The sequence below is a fragment of the Pseudonaja textilis genome, chromosome 17 (assembly GCF_049901715.1).
Source record: "Pseudonaja textilis isolate UNSWEBS1 chromosome 17, rPseTex1.2, whole genome shotgun sequence".
Taxonomy (NCBI): Eukaryota; Metazoa; Chordata; class Lepidosauria; order Squamata; family Elapidae; genus Pseudonaja; species Pseudonaja textilis.
Genome location: NC_142006.1, coordinates 9,435,454 through 9,451,284, shown reverse-complemented (window position 1 = coordinate 9,451,284; position 15,831 = coordinate 9,435,454). Strand labels below are relative to the sequence as shown.

The window sequence follows — 15,831 nt, the reverse complement described above, 5'->3', positions numbered from 1 at the left end:
CCCCTCCAGTGAAGGAAAGCTAAGGCGTGAAGAAAGAGGACGAAAGCTTGACTTGGAGAAGGAAAGAAAGAGGGATGAGAAGGAGACATTCCGGGGCCGTTGTAACTTTGGACTGCCACTAAATGAACTGTAATGAGCCCATTGTTCATTCTTTTTTAAATAGGAAACTCCCTCCTTTGGGACTTTGTGATTGTTCTTGCTGGCCACAATCCAAGGATTCACCTTGTCTGCATTCGAATCTTGCCTGTCTGGTGGGATTAGCTTGAGACCCACCCTACTATTTCTTGCCCAAGGGACCCATTACTAGAGTCAAATAGCTGCTCCCTTGAGCCTCCCTCCCCTCCCCTCCCCGTCCGTTAACTCACATCCACCGGCCTGCCAATGTAATTGCTCCTCGTGAGCCGGTACGTGCGAAAATCTCCCTGGAATTTGTAAGACGCTTTGACGTTCATGTCCAGCGCAAGCCGTTTAACGAGGATGGAATATTCGGTCAGGCACTCCAAAGCCAGGGTTGTATCCTGTGAATGTGAGAGCGAGAAACCCACCCACCAACCAAAGGGGCGGCATTAGAAGGGAAGCCCCCACACGGCGTATTAATTGGGGGATGAAATCCATCTCTGGTTTTCAGGGATTGGAAAACGGAAAATTAGACCCCAAAGGATGTAGAAAGAATACTTTTCATCACCCTGCCTAGCCTTGTTTCTTTTATTTTTCTTATATGTACCCATTTCGCGTATTCATAACTACGTATATACTTACACCTATCATCTTGTTAGCGATGGACAAATCAAATCAAATCAAAATAAATAAATAAACCTCCTCTGGGTTTAAAGTCATCACCCCCTTCCAGCACAGGGCTCTCCCATCTTGGCAACTTTAAGCCTGGCGGATTTCAACTCCCAGAATTCCCAAGCCAGCGGGGAGCTGAAGTCCGCCAGTCCTAAAGTTGCCGAGGTTAAGAGACCCCCGTGCTAGCATATTATCAGGGGTGTCTGTCTTACTGGTGCTTTTGATTTAATTTTTTTGATTTAGCAACCAGTGTCAGCGAGACTTATTTTTCACAAAGGAACACAGTATCGGACGAGCAATTCCACGCTAAACGGCATAAAAGTCGGTTCCAAATTAGAACAGATTATTCAGTGGTTGATTGGCGGGGAATACCTGCTCCCCGCCAATCAACCAAATAACTTCAGGTCATGGAACTACCTAAGCATCCATTGAGGGTTGCCGCTCTGCCTGGAGATAAGCCGGATGCTGCAGGCATCGCCTGGCAACCTTAAACTGCCAAAGAGCCCTTGGGACCCGTTTCCCAACGAAAAGGAAACACTGGGAGCCACAAAACCTGGGCGTGGGCGTGGCCAACTCAAGGTCACTCCCTCCCTCCCAGTCACATGACACCCCCCACCCAGCCACCCCAGCCACACCTGCCCAGGTGTTGTGGCTCCTGGTATTTTCCTTTTTCTGGGAAACTTCTCCCTCCCTCCCCCCTCTTCTCTCTCTCTCTCTCTCTCTCTCTCTCTCTCTCTCTCTCCCTCCCTCCCCCCTCCCTCCTCCTACAGGTCCAGGAGGTTCTCTAAGGCTGTCGGATGCTCTAGATCCTGACAGCTGGCCTGGAGGAAGCGGGTGAGGGGCCACGGATACCTGGGTGGAATAAAATCCGCCCCCAAATCTCTGCTCTTCGGTCAACCATTTCATGACTGGTTTGGCATAATCGTGGTCTCCCCTCAGCAGAATGGACAGGAAGCTGTAGGCGGTGGTTTCTACCATCCTGGCGTTGCCCTCCGAGGGAACGCTGGCATCGAATTGGATGGGGGTCTCTTTCCAGAACCGGTAGGCTGGGGGCGTTCCTGTAAATGGGAGACAGCCGAGATGCAGCCTCACAAGGGAGGAGCAAGGCAGCAAAGGACCCGTGAGAATCCGGGTAGTTGGGGAGGCCAGCCTGATCCAAAAGACGGAGGGAGCGCTGTGGGTGGTTATAAAGATGAACCGTCTTCTTCTTCTTCTTCTTTTAGTGACCCCATAATCCCTTGCAGGGTGGAGCCTGGGCCGCTGAATGGAGCTCTTAGTGTTTACTGACCGGATACCTTTCCTGTCACCAGTGCAGAGTTCTATTCAGCAGATATATTCTCGTCGTGCCCGGAGACAGAAATATCTGCCTCTACCTAGGATTGAAACCACGGCCTCCTGACTGTGAGGCGAGAGCTCCGCCTCTAGGCCACAGCCCCACTCAACGGCGAGCCGTCGTCAGCCGGTGACTTGGTTTGGTAGAAGGAGGGCTTACCTTTCACTTGTGCTTCGCTCTTCAAGCGGCGGTAGGCGGAGTGAAGGTCCGGGTGGTTGGCCTTGGCTTGAGTGAGAGCATAAGTCACGATGGCTAAGACAAAGGTGTTTTGGGAATGCGCGATGTTCTGCAGCAAATAATCCATAGCTCTGTTTTCAGCGTCTGCAAATTTCTGTCAGGGAACAAGCCAAAGGGGTTACTTCGTTCGGTGGCTTGTCACGTCCCGCTATCTTTCTCCCCAAGCCCTTGGGGGGAATGGCCTGTGTGGTTCTGCTCCCCCAAACTCAGGCCCTCGGGGGTGTAAAACAGTAGCTTCAGTGAAAGAGGGAGCCTCGTGCTCCCCCCGCCCCCCCAAGCGAGCAAGTCCCGAGGTGAGCGTTCAATGCAACCGCTTTATTGCTAAAAGAGGATACTAGTGCGAGGCTGTGAGTTTGGTCCCGGGCAGAGGCAGATCTTTCTCTCTCTGAGCACACTGAGAATATATCTGCTGAACAAAACTCCGCATTGGAGACAGGAAGGGCATCCGGCCAGCAAACCCTCTGCTAGATTCAGTTGCCCAGACGCCACCCCGCAAGGGATTATGGGGTCATTAAAAGACCAAAAAAAAATGGCTAAATATGATGCAGAGGAATCTTCTCACAGGAGGGCTAGACGAACCTGCTTGGAGTTGGATAAGGGGCAACCGAACTCAAGGGAGGCTGGACTTAATTCGCTTGGGGCTGGTTCCTCTTTTTACTCCGCCCCGCATCCAGCTTCTGCTGCCCCTTCTCCTATACTCCCATCTTTCATCTGAATTTAACAGTCTAACCGCTGTCACCATCTGCTTCTCAATGCAAAAGTCAAACTCAAGCAGAGCTGAGCACGCTTACATCCTAACAACCTCTGGCGTTGTCCGAGAATAAAATTCCATCAAAAAGGGAGACTTGACCAGGGGAACCACATGACAGCAGGGATGTTACTAATAAGTGGAAAACAGACACACCTACCTGGAAGGGACACGGCTTTTTATATTCTGAAAAGGCAATCAAGGTGAAGGCTGTGAGATACATGCGGTTTTCTCTCTCCTGGTCACGCAACGTACCCTTTGAAAAGCAGCAAATCAGTTAAGGGTTGGGGTTAAAAAATATCATTCTCTTGATTCTTAATTGCCGTCATACATCAAGTTATAGAAATTAGTCTGTATTAATCTTCATTACAAAGAACAGTCGTGGCAAAACTCTACTGAGAAGGATCTCCATACTTTTGAAGTAACCAACCTGTCCTTGATGGCTTCACTCAGCTACCTTCCACCCCAAAACTACTAAAACGTTCTCCATCCAATTTTTCACGAACCCCGTTGATAAGGGACGTAGTTTCAATTCTGGATCTCTGAGCATCTGGCTTGTCATTCCAGATGACACCTTTTTTTTATGGCTAGTTTTCATTTCTTAAGTCCTAGGATGACTGCAATAATAATGAATTAGAAATAAATAAAATAAACCAAAGTAAACGTTGTTCCGTAATGCGAAGCCACAGCTTTAGCAGAGCACAAGGGGAAAGAACGGCAAATGACAGCCAATCCACGAATTCTTGTGCAAAAGGGCCCGAAGGAAACTGTAGACAGTAGAGTCATAAAACGTAAGGAATCATGTTATCCTATCAGACAGGTGGGAAATGCAGGAAGAAGGCGAAACCCTCTATGGAATTGCGAGATTTGAGCAAACGGGATGTCAGAAGCAATCTGGGCTCAACAACCTCACAATTCTGGATCTTCTTCCAAGCCAAGAGGTCTAACAGACTGTAGGGCCATCATGATATTTATTTAAAGGTAGTCCTCAACTTATGATCACAATTGAGCCCAAAATTTCTGTTGCTAGGCAAGACGGTGGTTACATGAGTTTTGCTCCATTTTACGACCATTCTTGCCCCAGTTGTTATGTGAATCACTACAGTCATTAAGCTACTAACACGGTTATTAAGTGAATCTGGTTACCCCAATGACTCTGCTTGTCAGAAGTTCTCAAAAATGGATCCCATGACCTCAGGACAACCGTCATAAATATGAGTCAGTTGCCAAGAGTCTGACTTTGGATCACTTTAGTCCACTTCCATACCTGAAGGGCTACTGGCTTGTAATCGGAGATTTCCCTGAAAGACCCATCGTCCATTTGACAGATGTCAATCAACCAAGTCAGAGACGTGCATGCCGTACCAAATTGATCAGGCAAATATCGCCGAACTTGTCCAAAAACCTTTAGGACGAACGCTGTAACCCTGCCGATACCAAAAGATAAAACTGAGTTCCTTCTTCAGGATTGGAGAGATATCTAGTTCCCACACACCTTTCACTTACCAGGTGCTGGCTTCACCATCCTTCCACATGCTGTATGAGAAATCTTGCTTTTGAAAAGACAAAACACTGATGATTCCTGAGAAATCAAAAACAAAACAAAGCGAAATAAAAACATTTCTCTCAAAGGTTTCTTCACCTCTTAAAAGGCAAAAAGAGTTTGGTAGCTCCCCTTTATAGCTCACAGAGACAGTATAAGGATGCAGAAGTTTGTGGGGAGCCAGATATGGCAACTTCAGACAACTATAAGACCTTTTTATATACATATACACACATATACATACATACATGTGTGTGTGTGTGTGTGTATATGTTTGTGTGTGTGTGTGTGTGTTTTAATTTATCTCCATAGTTAAAATACAAAATAGAAAGAAGAATAAAAACAACTGCCAATAAAACAATCAAACAACACTTGGAAAAAATAATTTAAAAAAAACCGTGTGTGCAACAACAAATAACAAAGCATAAAATGTCCACTCTGGTTGAATGCTGGGAAAAAACGACTCAAATATAGCAATAGAAATAGCACTTATATACCGCTTTATAGTGCTTTTACAGCCCTCTCTAAGCAGTTTACAGAGTCACCCTGTTGCCCCCAACCATCTGGATCCTCCTTTGACCCACCTCGGAAGGTTGAGTCAACCTGGAGCCTGGTGGGATTCGAACTGCCGAATTGCAGGCAGCCGGCAGTCAGCAGAAGGAGCCTGCAGTACTGCACTCTGACCACTGCGCCACCAAAGGTCTTTTCACAATACATTACACAATCACAGTATCTGATGTGTTCCCCACCCCCCATGCATAACAAATCTACAAGCAGTTATAAACTTTCCCATCTATATTTACTAAAATAGCTGTGTTACGTCGAGAGAGGACACCAGTGTGGAATTCTGTTGTCTATCGATCAAAACCGAAGAAGCCTTAATGCAAAGTTTCATCCTTCAATAGAAGGTTTGTGAGCATCCCACGGGCATTTCTATCTACCGCACTGGCAGGTTCTCAGCTCCGAAGACGCCACTTTACCTCTCTTCATCTTCCTTAACAGGGTAATTTCGGCACTGGTTCTGTCCGAGCCAAAGATATCCCAAGAGTCTGTCCTTTCCAGGTAATCATATACGTAAAACACCGGGATGATGTTCATCAATTCTCTTTCGGCGCTGCCTTGTGGGAGGTTAGCAAGTAACTTCAGGGCTTCGGGCTTCACGGCAGCCTGGATCACATCACCCAACAGGTTGCCTGGGAAGGCGGAAAACCAAGCAAGGAAGGGGACGTGGAAAGGAGAAGAGAGGAAAAGGCGAGGGAAGGGAACCCACAAGAGAGAGAGGTGGGTTGTTGTTTTTTTTACAGATTCGGTGTTATTGATGGATTGATAATTTCAGTGGCTCAGGCTACCCACCCCAATTGGAGATGGAAACGTTGAGTTAGTGAAGGAGTCTTGTGGGGAAACAGCTTGGCTGAATAAGTAGCACAAGACTTTCCCTCCAGTTGCACTGGGCTCTCCCCTTTTCCTTCCTTCCTTCCTCCCTCCCAATCCTCCCTCCCTCCCTCATGGGGGGCGGCGGAAGTGACACTCCTGCTGAAAAATTCAGCAATCCAATTCAAAATTGAGAAGTGGGGGGAAAAACCCCACAAGCAAATGAAAACCAGCACACATTCCTTCTTTCCTTCCATTTTACCTTTGATACTGAGCGTCCTTACGAGTTGCGTCTTGGGGACGATGTAGCGTGGTACCATGTAAGAAAATTCTTTCTGCCTCACGACTGTGCCTGCCATTGACAAACCACATCAAAGCCAGAAATTTCATGTTAGTACATCATGTGTTTCAAACTGGGTCGCATAACTAACCTACTAAAAATGTCTGAAGACTGTAATCCTAGAGCTTCCTTTGACCCTTTCGTGAAATGGCAATGTTCTCCAATCTCTTTTGCCCCTTAATAAAAATGCAGCAATTCTGGCTTGATTCATTTCTATCCATGTGGAGTCCTGGCAAATAATGTCAATGCATATTTTCCCTTAAATATAAATTCCCTTTAAAATTTAATATAGAGGGTGCAATGGTTATGTCTCATGCCCTCCAATGCATCTCCCATATTAAATTATAAAGAATGAAATGCTTGGGGCAGAAAATGCCTTTTTCTTCCCCTCTGACACATTGTTGTGTACATTGTATTTCTATGCAACAGCTACAGTAGTATTCAGTAGAGGGCAGTATTTAACAGTTTGGCTCTTTTGTTCTAAGTAGACTTTCCTGTTTCCTATGACAGTAAAACAGTTGAGCAGTAAAGCACATGGTGATTGTACTCTTTGTTTGCTTTGTGTGGTGATAGATAGGTAAATAGCTAGGTAGGCAGGCAGGCAGGCAGGCAGAATTTCTAACAATGTTATTTCTGACCAAATGCAGTTCTATCATATTCTCTAGACCTACTGCAGCTCCTAACGTTATTGACTGAGACCTGCTCTTTCCTCCTGACTTGTGGGTCCTGATACCAATGAAGGAAAGAAAATAATGAGAGAGTAATGTCTATCTTTTTTTTCCCGCAATACGCTGAACTGACGTACCATAAACACCTTGGGGATCCAGCGTGGCACCATCATAACTCTCCCTTCGAATACCTTCGGGCTAAAACCAAAGAACTGATCAATAGCAATAGCGCTTATATATCGCTTCACAGCGCTTTACTCTCTAAGTGGTTTACAGAGTCAGCAAATTGACCCCAACAATCTGGGCCATCATTTTCTCCCCTTGATTAGTGTCCATCCATTGCTTCTTGTCCTGCCTTCAGGTGCCTTGGAGGAGAATAGGTTGACCCCCCCACACACACCTTCTTTGTGGCAACCTCTCAAATATTGGAAGACTGCTATCATTTCACCCCAGTTCTTCTTTTTGTTAGACTAAACCTACCCAATTCCTGCAACCGTTCTTCATATTTTTGGGGCTCCAGTCCTCATCTTTGTCGCACTTTTCTGCACTCTATTACTATTAACCTTCTCATCTTTTCTACTAGCTTCTTCTATTGGTATCTTATAATTATACTACTTCGTTGCTGAGAGCTTATGCACTGGAGACAAATTCCTTGAGTGTCCAATCACGCTTGGCCAATAAAGAAAAAAGAATTAAAGGAAATGCGCTGAAAATCCTCCCCTCCACCCGCTACCCAAGACCAAGGGCTCAGCCTTACCACAACTCTTAGTGTCTTGAGGAGGATGTCCTTGCCCCAGTTGCTATGAAGCGTGAGGTTGACGCTGAGGAGGCCCAGCTCGAGAGGAAGAACTTTAAATGTCTCCACCATAATAGAAGAGCTCTGGATATCTTTCAGGTGAGAGCAGGTGTTGGCCTGTGAACCGTCCTTGAGGGTCTTAGCTGCACCAAAGAGGCAGATCCCCTTTTGCACGCTGATCTTTAGGCAAAACTGAAACAGTCACCGTGAAGAATTAGAGATCTGTCCAGCCAGGAGCAGAGGACAACACACCAGTAGGAACAATGCTAAATCGGGCCCCAAGATAGAGCACCAGGCTGCTCACTTTTCTTTTAATTAGATTACTTTAAAATTAAAACAAGAGTCTCCAAACTTAGCAACTTTAACACTTGTGGGTTTCAAATCCCAGAATCCCCTAGTCAGCATGTACTGGCTGGTGAATTCTGGGAGTTGGCCTACAAGTCTTAAAGTTGCTTAAGTTTGGAGTACTGGTTTAACTGGTAGTTTAGGTCGTTGAAGATCAGAAAAAAGACAAGTATTGTTTCAGTATTAATTCAGATTTAAAGTATCAAAGGGAATAGGCTTCTTCAGCTTTTTCATCCAAATAGAATAGGACATTAAAAAACACTGCAACTTACATCCAAATATTAGTTATAGACGAGTCTTCAGACTCTCTAACCAGCCCCCCAAAATAATAAGCATCTTTTTAATTGTCCAGACATTCTTTGCAATGCTCCAGGATAAATGATTGCCCTTAACTTAGCAATAAGAGCTAGTTTGCATCGCAGGGGAGTACAATAAGCTGTTCTCTGGTAGCTAAAAAGCTTTTGGACTGGCAAGACAAGTCCCCATAGCTGGATAATGTCCTGTTTTGTTTTTTAACGAAGAGATCAAACACCGAAAGCCGGTCTTAATCAGAGCGGCTGGCAAGAATCGCTGCGAGGACAGATGTTGCACCAACTGAAGAATGTGTTGTTCGCCTCTCTATCAGTGCTTTGCTTGCGTTTTTGTAAGCTACAATGTGCCAAGTACACCTAAATTTTACAAAAACAGCTGAAGTCTCCTTCTGATCTCCCTTCCCCCACCGCTTCCCCGAGAAAGAGGCAGGCCAAAACAGTTGTGTAAATAATGTTCCCTGCCCAGTTTGAGCATTTTATAACCAGAGTCTAGTGTGAGAGTTAAAAGTTGCCCCTGCAAACAAGGAGCGACTGTGAAGCAACACTCTTGTTTTAAACCGCTTGCTTGCCTTAGACGTGGATGGTCTGTAATTGTAGATGGTTGCTTTTAATTCTATCTGCTCTCCTCGGACAACAGAGTAAGGAATGTGGACATTCACGAAAATATCTTTAACCACTTCCACTTCTAGAGGCTCAGCAACACAGATACCTGTGTGTACCAGACAAAGACAAAAGAGGAGACATGAATAATCTTTTGTTGGTCACAAGCCTATTCCAGTGCTAGCAGGAAGGAAATCTCGATCTAAATACAGGTAGTTCTCAACTTACGACCACTCGCTTAATGACTGTTCGGAATTATGACGGATTTCCCCACCCCAAAAGGTACATACAGGGAGTCCTCAATTTATGACCTGTTTTGACCAACCCTCTGAAGTGAACTCAAAGATTCCTTTATTAGGAGCCCGGCAGCCCCGGCAAAAAGTTTCTCTCTCGCCGCAGGCTGACCAGTCCATCCGGCTGGAAGATGAATAGTTGTCTGCCACATCTATGCGTCTCCACCCCCTGCCTTTGATCCCCAGAGCCTCCCTAGCAGCGGTGGCTCTTCCTTCCCAAGGACCGGCCCACAGATTTCCACTGCTCTCCTCTCCTCTGCCTTCTGCGCATCTGCACGTCAGGCACTGGACCCAGCTGCTCTTCCTCTTCTTCTTCCTCATCGGCCACCTCCAGACCTGGGGGTTGTTGACTCTCTCTACCTGAGGGCCGACGGACGGCCCAGGCTCCTCCTCTCTCTCTCTCTCTGTCCCTAAGTGAGACAGGGAGCCTTGCCTCATTTTAGGATCTTTCTTGCCACCATTGCTAAGTGAATCGTTGCAGGGGGTTCACTTAGTCACATGGTTGTGAAGTGAATCTGGCTTCCCCAAGAATTTGGGGGTGGCAAAATCTACTCTGGCTCTGAAGAGCCACTGCATAGTGGAACCCTTGCTCTCTTTAAAAAAAAAAGCTATATAAATAAATTATTTTACATACCTTTATCCGAAATGCTAACACCTTGTATTTCCCAGGTAGTTAGAGAATCAGGCAGGGTGACTGGCAGATTCTTGGACCTGCATTTGATATAAAAACAAGAGGTGATTTACTAGTTTTAGCATGGACAGAATCATAGAAGGGTCTTCTAGTCCAACCCTTGGACTGCACCCTGGGGACAGGGACCAGTGTTCGAGTCTGTCAAGATCCTTCCGAATCAGGTTGGCTCCAGAGGCTGTGGGCGAGCTCCCTCAGTGGAGGTTTTCAAGGAGAGGCCGGGCATCCAATCGTCTGGAATGGAGTGGGGTCTGCTGCTTAAGCAGGCGGTTGGACTAGAAGATCTCCAAGTTCCTTCCAACTCTGTGATTCTGCTAGTCTAGGGACCATCCATGTATTTTTTTTTATAATAAGTTTTTTATTTTTCAGCTTCAAAAATACAAAAATTCAATTTTTCCCCTCAAGCTGTGAGTTGTCTGGGCACCAATGCATCTCTTCCCTTTTCACCCAGGATCTCCAAGCCACGTGGTCCTGTTCATCAATAAACCTTCCTTCCAAGCAACCTCCTCAATTCCAGGGTCTTTCCCCGCACTTGGAACTGAACCCAGAAGGACAAGTCTTCCAGCCAAGTATAAAGATTTATTGCAAGCTTGAGCTCTCGACTAGAATCTACTAGAATCTACTAACGGTAAAGGGGAATTGACCCCTCCCTTGGGCTCAGCCTGGTCATATCCTACAGCTTTTGTATGATTATAATGCATTTAATAAAGAGATTGAATCACCTCTAAGGAGTCAACATTCTACATTCTTGTACCTTTGAACTGGGTGGACTTCCCAAAGCCAACTTTCAGGGAAAAAACTTCGGATCTGTGGGGCTATGTCCAATAGAGCATTAAAGGCTGGTGGAAAAAAGAAGAAGAATGAGGAAGAGGAGGAGAAGAAGGAGAAGGATTCAGGAATCATTATTATTTTCATACAGTAAATGAGTCTAAAAAGTACCTACGCTTATTGATTATTGAATACATCAAAAACACAACATGCTGCCGACTAACCAAAACAGGCTGACTCTGTAAACCACTTAGACTTTGTGAAGCAGTATATAAGTCTATTGCTGTTGCTATCTATCTATCTATCTATCTATCTATCTATCTATCTATCTATCTATCTATCTATCTATCTATGCTGACGCTGACTCTGTAAACTGCTTCGTGGGGGCTGTAGAGCACTGTGAAGTGGTATATAAGTCTATCTATTTATTATTGATATGTAGGCATGCTAAGCATATACATACCATTTCTCCCCAGAAGTAGATGCTTGTGAGTATCGTTAAGGCGCTTCTTGGCAGCAAATTCGCAGCAAAGCCGGAAGGCATAGATACACCTCGGCCCAGCCCTGATACGCTTGATTCTCTGTTGACATGTCTGCGGGAAGGGGTAACGCTCCGCTCCCATCCGGCAGCACTTCTGAAATTGCTGCTTTTGAAACTGGGCCACTGGAAGGATCACGTAAAACGAAAACAACAAGGAAGGACAAGCGGTTTCTTAGAGCCCTTCAGAATATGTAGGAATTCTGGGCGAAAGTGCAGAAGCGGTGAGAAAAGAGGATAGGAAAACAAGTAGACTTTAAACCTGAACTGTTTTTATTCGGTATAACATCAGAAAAACTTGATAAGCAATATATATATACTTAATATTGCATGTCTTAACATGCAATATATAATGCATATTATATATTGGGAATTATATTTGCACCCTATTGGAAAAATGAAGAAACACCACGAGAGGGAGGGAAGATTAGGAAAATACGAGATTGTGCAGAAATGGACAGACGCTGAAGATTAAGCAGAAAGAAGACACAGATAATCAAACTTTATTTTACCGGGGGTTGGAAAAAAGAGGTGGAGATTAAGAATGTAATCTGTATTGTTAAGCAAATTAAATAACTAACAAAATGTAAACAACAGGAAATAAAACCCTAAAAAGAAGAATGTGTTGGGTGAGCTGGATAAGAGAAACAGTAAGAAGAAGAGGAGGAGGAGGAGGAGGAGGAGGAGGAGGAGGAGTTGCTGTTGTTCATTGAACAACTGTTTTGCTAATGTAAGAACTGCAGTGACAGTTGTAAAATGGGGCAAGCCCTCCCCCGGGGCATCAAGGACCCCACAGAGTTGGCTTTACAGCATACCTAGTTTTTCGATGTCCGGCTCGAGGGAGCGGGCCGTTCTGATGATGGCTGTGCAAGTTTCATCTGTCAGAGCCAATGGAAGAAAAGAGATCAGTATCCTTTTCCCAGAAGGATGTACAATGTACAACTAGGTAACATCATCAGTGCTAGAAGAGGAGGAGGAAGACATGGGAGAGAAGAGGAAAATGGAAGAAGAGAAGATGGAGGAGTGAGGAGGGAAAGAAGAAAGGAGGAGAAGAAGGAAGATTGTAGAAGGAAAGGAGGAAGAGAAGGAAGGATGGGGAAGGAGGAGAAGGAGAAGGTAGAAGGGGAAGGGAAGAAAGGAGAAAGAAAGGAGGAGGAGGAGGAGGAGGAGGAGGAGGAGGAAGAGGAGGAGGAGGAGGAGGAGGAGGAGGAGAAAGCAAATTGGAACTCAGATGCTACCCTTCTGCATTTAGGAATGAAGGTTTACGGACAGGTGTATCCTGCTTGAAAGGAAACTTTTCATCACCTTTCTCTCTGGGGTCGTCAGCATTGGCGTTGGTGAGAAAGGTGAGGCCGGCCATCCGGAACACGTCCGCGTTGTTCTCTCCTCCTCCGGCCCCACAGCCCAGGTCACTTTTTTCCAGCTGAAGGAGAGCCTGCGAAGGAGAAGACACCTTGAAAGGTGAGATTCCATCCCTTCCGTTTCCCATGCCCGTGTTTGTCAGAATAATCCACGACGGAAACAGGAACACAGGTGTGCATGTGGGCGCAATGCCAAAGCGAACCCAAAGAGGGGAGCTCTTCTTATGGCTTGACCACCCCTCCCCCACATACCACCCCGGGGTCATGTTGTTGATCCTTAGGCTCCCCCAGAGCAAAATGGCGTCCGTATTCCTGCTTTTTCCCGGCGTTGGGTAAACGTTTGGCAATCATTTCAGCCATGTTGGAAAGTTAGAGGATTATGTTGGCAGGGGCTGGCTCTCCTAAATTGCTTCCATTTCGTTTCTGAACGTTTTGTTATCATTCTAGGTAACCTCATCAGTGGGATTTTTACCTGGTCTGGTAACGCAACGTTCAGAAACTAAATTGAAACAAGTTTGGGGAGCCAACCCCTGCCGAAATCTAAAACCCAAATATTTTCTATTACTTCAAAGTTATTTAGTCAGCTCGTAGGCTGTTCATCCCAAACACGGGTTTCCAAAGGACTAAAAATGATATAAACATTGTCGTTTTAGGGAGGATTGGACTAGATGATCTACAAGGTCCCTTCCAACTCTTTTAATTTGAATCTAAATTTTTGTTTTTGGATCACAACATTAAGAGATTGTAACAAATCAGCATACAGGTCTTCCTTGACTTACGACCACCATTGATCCCAAAATTTCTGTTGCTAAGCGAGACAGTTGTTAAGTGAGTTTCACCCCATTTTATGATATTTCTTGCCACCGTTGTTAAGTGAATCACTGAAGTTCTCAAGTTAGCAGCAGGGTTGTTAAGGGAATGCGGCTTCCCCGCGGCCTTTGCGTGTCAGGAGGTCGCAAAAGGGGATCAGGTGATCCGGGGACACTGAGACCGTCATAAATACGAGTCCAAGCGTATTTATTTTGCCAAGCGTCTGGATTTGGATCACGTGACCAGGGGGACGCTGCAGTGGCCATAAGGGTGAAATGTGGTCATTAAGTCCTTTTTTTCAGTGCCATTGTAATTTCCAACGGTTGCTAAATGAATTGCTGTAAGTCAAGGACTATCACTACTATATAAACGGAACTTCTGTGGTTAGTTCCTGCAACTGAAAGTTCACTGTATTGATAAATCTAGCCCACTATTAACAAGATGTGTTCTCCTGGCAACCTGACATAACTTTTTCCATAGATTTCTGCTTGCTTCCCGTCACTCCATAAATCGCTTTGTCCATGGCCGAGAGGGCCACCAGAGAGTCCAACTCGGAGGTCAGGGAAAGCGACACAGCTTCTCCGGGCTTGTAAACTCTTCCGTTTTTCAGGATGCGGAGCTGCAACGGCGAGAAGAAGGCCAAATGTGACACGGGGGAAAGGAGATTTTGGTAGGATTCATATAGATCCAAAGATGGTGAGGGGCTCACCTCAAGGTGGTTGCCACATTTCTGCTGGACGTTTAACCAGACCGAGTCGGCTACCAACTCCGCGGTTCCTTCTCCCGTGACGATGTAGTAGACCAGAAGACGGGCTGAAGGCACCATTTCTTTGGTTATGTGGACCGTCAGACCTTGATAAGACAAGCCTTGGATCTTCTCCTGAGTCCCGTATTTGATGATTTTCCCTTTGGATAAGATCTAGAAGAAAGGAGGGGAGATGGTGACATTCCAGAGCTCAGGTGTCCTAAGGAAAAAAGAAGGATTGTAAGCCTAGAAGACAATTAATGTTGATTATTTCGTTGTCATAAAACATTCCTAGGCCTGTTTGAAGGAGCAGTATGGCAGTTTAAAACCAGAAGTACATTCCTCCCTTATCTTACAAAGATTGTAGCTAGGCTACCCGATCGTCTGTCCCCGAAAATCCTTCATTGGAGAGCCTGATTGATGACACCCAGCCCATGAACGTGCTTCATTGGAGAATCTGGTTTATGACACACCCAGGGGGGAGGGGGAAACAGGGTCACAGGTGACTGTGAATTATGAAAGCCAGAGTTTAATGCCGGCGTGTTGCTCCTAATCAATCTTTTGAATTCTTTTGACGCTTGGTCCAAGGTTCATGATTTACTTAGGGCAACCCCCAGAACCCTGACAGTTGGCGTTTTGGTCTAGAGAATATCCAAGATGGGGTTGGATTGTACATTAGGTCAACCGGCAGGCAAGGAATGGAATTATCCTGTATCTCAGCAATACAGGTAGTCCTTGACTTATGACCACAATTGGAGCCCAAAATTCCTGTGGCTGAGGCATTTGTTGAGTGAGCTTGGCCCTATTTTATGACCATTTTTGCCACGGTGAATCCCTGCAGTTGTTGAGGGACTTGACACTGTTGTTAAATGAAACCTCACTTCCCCCAGGGATTTTGCAAAGGTTGCAAAAGGGGATCACATGACTCCAGGACACTATGACGGTCATAAGCACAAGTCAGTGGCCAAGCATCTGAATTTTGATCACGTGACCAGGGGGATGCCACAAGGGTGAGAAATGGTCAAAAGCCACTTTTTTCAGTGCTTCAAAAGGTTACTAAACGAACTGTTGTAAATTGAAGACTACCTGTCCCTTACTGTCATAAGCTACAACAGGTGTGCCTTTCCATTTTTCTCCACTTGCCCCTCTCAGGGAAAGCTAAACGAAGCCCACAAGACGTACCAGGTAGCTGTAGTGTAGTATTTTCTCAATGTAATGGCTTGCTGGGTGCACTTTGAGATGCACAGTCTCTCCAACCTGCAGCACTCTGTGGTCTGAAGCCCAGCTGATATATAAATAGCTTCCACTGAGGGAATTGTAGGATTTGGCCTCATACGTTTCACTGGCTTGGTTCTCTTCTGGTAAGGAGGTATCTGCAGTTGTTATCTAAGAAAAAATCAAAACACAACAGATGTCATGAATGCAGAATAACAGAGTTGGAAAGGACTTTGGAAGTCTTCTAATCCAACCCCTTATTCTAGACAAATGGCTGTCCAATCTCTTCTTAAAAACTTCAAAACACTTTTGGTTTTGTTGGAATTTATTGC

General features: G+C 45.5%; 2 protein-coding genes across 2 annotated transcripts in view; both read right to left on the bottom strand.

The window, feature by feature from the left end:
• The window catches only part of C5 (complement C5), a 31,689-nt gene that overhangs the window by 8,218 nt on the left and 7,640 nt on the right, over positions 1–15,831 (bottom strand). The window contains exons 12-30 of the mRNA XM_026712459.2: positions 15,467–15,670; positions 14,249–14,458; positions 14,009–14,158; positions 12,674–12,803; positions 12,184–12,246; positions 11,294–11,494; positions 10,817–10,901; positions 10,009–10,085; positions 9,051–9,190; positions 7,787–8,017; positions 7,167–7,227; positions 6,284–6,373; positions 5,631–5,843; positions 4,614–4,689; positions 4,375–4,534; positions 3,268–3,363; positions 2,282–2,453; positions 1,642–1,847; positions 366–518 (exon numbers count right to left, since the gene is read on the bottom strand). Of these exons, the coding sequence (XP_026568244.2) occupies positions 366–518; positions 1,642–1,847; positions 2,282–2,453; positions 3,268–3,363; positions 4,375–4,534; positions 4,614–4,689; positions 5,631–5,843; positions 6,284–6,373; positions 7,167–7,227; positions 7,787–8,017; positions 9,051–9,190; positions 10,009–10,085; positions 10,817–10,901; positions 11,294–11,494; positions 12,184–12,246; positions 12,674–12,803; positions 14,009–14,158; positions 14,249–14,458; positions 15,467–15,670 (2,718 nt within the window). The remainder of the gene's footprint in view (positions 1–365; positions 519–1,641; positions 1,848–2,281; positions 2,454–3,267; positions 3,364–4,374; positions 4,535–4,613; positions 4,690–5,630; positions 5,844–6,283; positions 6,374–7,166; positions 7,228–7,786; positions 8,018–9,050; positions 9,191–10,008; positions 10,086–10,816; positions 10,902–11,293; positions 11,495–12,183; positions 12,247–12,673; positions 12,804–14,008; positions 14,159–14,248; positions 14,459–15,466; positions 15,671–15,831) is intronic.
• Positions 9,343–15,831, bottom strand: part of LOC113443953 (stomatin-like) — a 108,556-nt gene continuing 102,067 nt past the window's right edge. The window contains exon 8 of the mRNA XM_087914359.1: positions 9,343–9,363. The gene's annotated coding sequence lies outside the window, so the exon portion shown is untranslated. The remainder of the gene's footprint in view (positions 9,364–15,831) is intronic.